The 6,000-nt window shown below is 40.9% G+C and overlaps 1 protein-coding gene across 1 annotated transcript in view; it reads left to right on the top strand.

Annotated features, from left to right (window-relative positions):
* ppm1h (protein phosphatase, Mg2+/Mn2+ dependent, 1H) overlaps positions 1-4,899 on the top strand; it is a 30,627-nt gene extending 25,728 nt beyond the window's left edge. The window contains exons 9-10 of the mRNA XM_068722392.1: positions 2,500-2,651; positions 3,005-4,899. Coding sequence (XP_068578493.1) covers positions 2,500-2,651; positions 3,005-3,152 — 300 coding nt within the window. The 3' untranslated portion in view covers positions 3,153-4,899. The remainder of the gene's footprint in view (positions 1-2,499; positions 2,652-3,004) is intronic.
* The last annotated feature ends 1,101 nt before the right edge of the window (positions 4,900-6,000 follow it).

Here is a 6,000-nt window from a genome sequence, read left to right on the forward strand (position 1 = left end):
GACTCGTTCACATTATCCTTTCTATATAACATAAAGAGTGTTACTACCAAAAGGTCGGTTGTCAAAACAAGCAAACAGTCACTTCCGTTAGTGAATTCCTTTATTTCCACTGTTTGAAATGAACTGTATCGATCTTCTAGACAAGATACTTTTTGCTTACAAAAAAAAAAGGTGGAAGAACACAACACTCTCGCCTTGTGACGCGTTTGGAGAACCATATGCCTCCTCATCTGGATTTGTTCCTGCGGATTGTTCAATGTCCAAAAAGCAAAGTTTCAAAGTTCTTTTTTTTTTTTTAAGTAAAGTGAGGATGAACTGGAGGGCAGAACTTCACTTATATAATTGTTAAATTTACATTTCTGCTCCTAAACCCACACGTTGGACAACAATTCACATCATCACGTTGTGCTGACAGTGAGGTGGATCTTTCATTTTATTTCACATCATTTCTTCGGCCTCCTGATCACATTAGAGCGCAGAGGTCACGGTGTTAAACTGCCGTTGGCCATTAACAGGCCACACCGTGAACTACGTGGTCAACATGCACATTAACATTCCCCAGCAGCCGCCGCTCTCAAATGACTCCTTTCCTTCACAGTGTCCACCGCACGAATTCTCTTGATCTTTAATTCATTGCCCTATGAGTTCAGTCATAGTTCAGCCTTTTTTATTTTTTTTTTATTTTGCAGATGCTTGTAGTCACTATTGTTTCAGATTATTAGTGTATGTAAAACATGTCAAAACCTGAGCATTGAAGGTCCCGCTGGATGTTAAATGCGGGAAGAAATGTCATCAGATCATGAGAGTGAATATTGGCATTCAGCGGTGCAGAGATCAAATGCTCAACGTGTCTGATTTTGAGCTCCTCCTTTTTCGAGATAATTTATTGCTTTTGAAATCGATTCTAAGAACCGCCTCAGTCCTTTTTTGTGTCTTGCAAAGGTTAACCTAAATCACAAGGTTTTTCCACAACGTGGAGGCTCGTGATCCACGTGGAGGTCATTCTGACTCCCTGTGGTCATGCTGTGCGCTTTTAGCAGTAGCCTCTGCAGTAATGCTGGTGGTGCTGCCGTGAATTTAAGGCGCACGGTAATCCCCCACAGTAGCCAAGGAATAACTTGAAGCAACCAAACTAATAGCTTGCTATCTCAGAGTATATAGAGAAAGACGTGTCATAAAACTTTTTTTTTCTCCCTACGTTGTATTATTTGTGATAAAAAAACAATATTAGCATACCCGTTTCTCTGAATAATCCACACATCTTGCTGTGGACAGTTTCCATTCAAACTACTTCCTCCCAAATAATTAATCTCCAATAAAACATAGTGACAGTGAGGTCTGGATTATCCCAGATAACGGGGACACTGATTGATATTGCTGTCTACTTTTGAGTCATGCTAGCGGCGGGACTCTAGGTAAAGGCCCTTTGTCCAGACTGAAATATAACAACTATTTGAGCATTCAAGTTTTCCAGGATGATGAGTCCTCGTGCTTTTGGTGATTTTAATCTGTCCAAAACTTGAATCCACATCACACTCTAGCTGTACTTGTTTAGTGATAAATAGCAAATGTTAGTATGCTAACACGTGAAACCAATAAGTGGAACCGTACCTGCTAAACGTAAGTGTGTAAAGTGAAAACAAGGAGTAAATAAGTTGTGGATGGTTGTGAAACAGCAACACTCCAATTAACTCTTTCTAAAGTTACAGTTTGACTGAAGTCCGACTATCATTTTGGTTAAGTATGTTAATGCCTTTAATACAAACTGAAAAACAGTATACTATAAAGATTAGCATATAGAACAGCTTGCATTAAATTCTGGTTAGGCAGAAAGCAAATATCACAAAACCTGGACAATTATACTAAAACTATCTGAATGACTAGATACCATGAGGCCTTAGAGGCCATAGGCCTTAGTGAAAAAGAAAAAATAATCATAGAGTAATCTGAACATTCAAGGTAGAATTTGTCTCATTTACAATCATTACCATCATATTCCTGGAACCGTAATAGGGCCCTTTTTCACAGCAGCCACTTTGCCGTCAATGCGGAGTAAACAGGTGTAATTAATAAAACTGATTATAGTCCCGGCCAATTTATTTAACGTGTCACAGTCATTCCACTGAGCCGGCATGCACAACACCAGGGCCCTGCTCAATCTAAATGGAACGGGGCCATAATCAACGTTGAAAAGAAGGTTAAAAAAAAGATCCACAGACATGCAAACAAACGGGTGACATAGTGGCTGCAAATGCATCAAAATAAAATCCCACGTTAAAACTAGTACAATAGATTCAGATATTCTATTTTATAATATTTCCTCTTGTGCAATGCTCTTGTACACTCCTAAGTCAAAGTGGTTTTTTTCTTGTTCTTTGCGTAAATTAAGCAATAATCTCTTATCTCACCAACTTCATAGAAAATTCATATAACGGGTCCAAATGATTCCTAGACACCAAGCGTCTCTCATCCCTTGCTTCCCCCCCTCTTCGCCTCCAGGTCAAAGTCTACCCTTTGGCGCAGTGCGAGCATGGAGCTGATGACGTTCTGGTGCTGGGAACCGACGGTCTGTGGGACGTGCTCTCTAACCAGGAAGTGGCTGAAGCGGTCACTTGTTTCCTGGCAAACTGCGACCCCGACGACCAGCACAGGCACGTTCGCTCATCACACAGCTGCAGCCGCCAGCCGGGGCTGAACTTCCTCTCACCCCGGTCTTATTTGGAGAGGATGAACACTGTTATCTTGTTGTAATTATGCAAATTTCCAAACATTTAGATAAAGCAATTTCTCTAATGTTAGGGAAAAGCGTAGAAGACTGTTGAGGAGGCGCTCTGACTCCTCTTCTCCTGTGAGCTTAGTTTATAGCAAAGTTCACCGTTTGTCTGCTTTCAGATGTACTTAGTTAAATACTGTGCTTAATTATAATCAGATTAGACCATTTATCTTATTGTTTATCACCATGCTATGACTACGCCTTAATCATTTATCACTTTTGTTATGGCAGGTACACAATGGCAGCCCAAGACCTGGTAATGAGAGCACGGGGGGTGCTGAAGGATCGGGGCTGGAGGATATCCAACGACAGACTGGGCTCTGGAGACGACATCTCCGTCTACATCATTCCCCTCATGTACGGCAACAAGCAGAACTAGCAGAGCTACGAAAATATACGACCACCAACCGAAACGTAACCCCCTCCTTGACCTCCGCAGTTCCCCTCCCCCCTTGGTCTCTTTTTAAAGTGCTCTAGTGTGGACTTCCTCCTCTGCTGAGGGATCCAAATGTCTCTGGTCAGAAATGGGATTTTTCTTTTTTTTTTTTGTCCAGGCTGTTTTCCCAATGATCATTCTCAATTAGGGTGATCTCGTTTTGTCTGGTACTTTTTTTTTTTTTATAGTAAAGAAACGTAAAAAGAGCTGTTGAAGATTCCGATTTTTTTTCCCCAATCCAGAGTAAGCCATCATGAACCTTGTTGCGGGGCGATGCCTAGAAGGTTGAGAGCATAGACTCATGGATGAGATGGTGATGTGCATCTCAGGATTGCAGTTACTAACCAATGCACAATTATTTATAAATGTGAAAATGTAAATACTCCAAGGTTAGGCATTTGATAAGTGTGTTTGAATAAACACCTGTACAGTGTAAACCCACCCCCCCCCCCCAAAAAAAAAAAACCCCACTAACCTGAAGACTGATGTCCTGCATATATGAATCACACCTCCTCTGTTCCATGTAGAGCTGTTAAATTAGCCGCGTTCAGTCATCTGCAGTTGTGAGTCTGTTGTCCAAAAGAAAAAACGTGAAAGCCTTCTATAGATAGTATGTCAGCTGTTTTTCCTGATGCTGCACATTTGTATTCATTTGCACGCCTCGTATTGCAATTCAGTACTCGCTACTTTAAAAAAAAAAAAAACAATTCCTTTGGAAAAAAATGAAGAAACACATTTATGAAGGAGGAGCTACGAGACCCTGCTCTCATCACAGCATTAAATGTAGCCTTTAGCTTTTACATCAATTCAGTTTGAAGGTGGAAACACAAAAGAAGTCTTTCTGTTGCACTCATTCTCCGTCGGCCATCTACCTCATCATTTACTTCCTCTTATTTGTATTACCCGTTGTCCTCTTCGAGTGGCTGTCTTTAATGCTACATCAGGTGCATCAGCGGCTGCTTCGTGTGCCATCATTCAGTCATGATTTGCTCCTGGATCGGCACGATTTGTAAAAAAAAAAAAAAAAAGCACTGAAGGAAAGAAATGCTCACAGGGAACTGTGGGGGTATAGTGTACGAAATATATATATATTTGTATACATATTATGCTCAAAAGCCCCTTTGTCATGCACTCATGTTTACCTTTTCTCAGTAACAGTTGGATATATTGTCCCTATAAAGATAAACCCATTCTTAGGAATATAAGGGGCCTCTGAAGAGAATTGCTCTGATTTTGAATGTGTCATTTTAAAGCAGGTATGACGAACACTATCTGTGCAGACAATTAAATGTACAACACATATGTCTACAATCAATATTGTTCCCTGATTCATTGGTTTTCCACATTTGAGTTTGTTTAGTTGTACTTTTCAGCTTCTACTAATTGTGGCAAATATACAATCGTAACTGGTGTGTGTGTGTGTGTGTGTGTGTGTGTGTGTGTGTGTGTGTGTGTGTGTGTGTGTGGCTGAAGCTGGTGAAACATGGAACAGAGTGACTTAATTTAAATGTAAAAATGTAAATAATGTTTTCAGTGGAAACTTCTTTCTTTTGCTGTAAGTGATGTACATCTTACTGAAACAAAAGACGTAATTTGCACTGTTTTGGAAACCAGGGAACAGTGTAAAAAATGGTTTAAATGCTCATTTTTCTGCTCTATTAAAAAAAACTTTACCTTTTTTTCCACATTACTCTGCTGTGTTATTGAGAAAGTATAGTGCACTCACTGTATAGTAGACAGAAAAAAAAAAACAGATGCAAGATGGATCCTGGCCCAACAACGGCAATTGGACTAAATAGTATTTAAGCTTTCATGGATACAAATGTTCTAAATTCCTAAAACCAAAGTCACGGCCTGCCTGCACTGTGTTAAACTGCTACTTTGATTTATTTAAATCCTGTATAATCACATTTGACGGTCAATTCCAAAAGGGAATGTAGGTCTGAAAGGAAATTCTGGAGGAATTGTGAGTGCCAGGGTTGAAGGGGGCAAACTCCCTTTTAGACTTAAGCAACTGTGTAGAATACGACCATCACCACTGACAAACTGTGTCAAGTAAGCCCCGCCGCTACATGATGAAGGGTATCAGCTCGCAGAATAGCCTGACACAGGATTTCATGGTGGAGGCTGCTGTGTGTGTGTGTGTGTGTGTGTGTGTGTGTGTGTGTGTGTGGGGGGGGGGGGGGGGTGGGTGGCGTAATCGGACACTGAAGCACACACACGGTGATGAAAGGCGACTTGAGAAGTGCATAAGATGTGCGTCCCCGTTTCAACGTCTCACTTAAAGGTTCCGTACACGATAGCGTATCGGAGCGTATATATCGAGCGCCATGGCTCTCAACATGGAGACGGCTGAGCCAGCGGCTAGCAGCTAACGGTGCTAACAGTGCAAACGACGGCAACAGTGCTGACAGACAACAGTGCTGACAGAGACAAGTGTGATTTTTTTTTTTTTTTTTTTTTGGTGAAACTTTAAGTGCAATACCTTTGTGATACCAAATACCTGAGATCAAAGATGTCAATGAAATCACAGGATAAAGCTTTCAGAGGTCATGACACGATGGAGGTATCATGAAACAGTGTGTCTATGGGTGGCGAGTAGTAAAAGGAAACCTGATTTTTTTTTTTTTTTTGTTGGCACCAGACAACTTGCATGATATGCCGAACACAAAGGTTTTGTGTGAAACAGCAGGATTCCTGTTTTGTTTGCTTTTTCGCAGCAGACATCTTTGACTCGTCACAGTAAGAAAAGCTGAGGTCGTTGCACATTAACGATGGCTCTGGTGATATT

The sequence above is a fragment of the Cebidichthys violaceus genome, unplaced genomic scaffold (assembly GCF_023349555.1).
Source record: "Cebidichthys violaceus isolate CVI_PGR_0920_01 unplaced genomic scaffold, fCebVio1.0.p SCAF_3, whole genome shotgun sequence".
NCBI classification, from domain to species: domain Eukaryota; kingdom Metazoa; phylum Chordata; class Actinopteri; order Perciformes; family Stichaeidae; genus Cebidichthys; species Cebidichthys violaceus.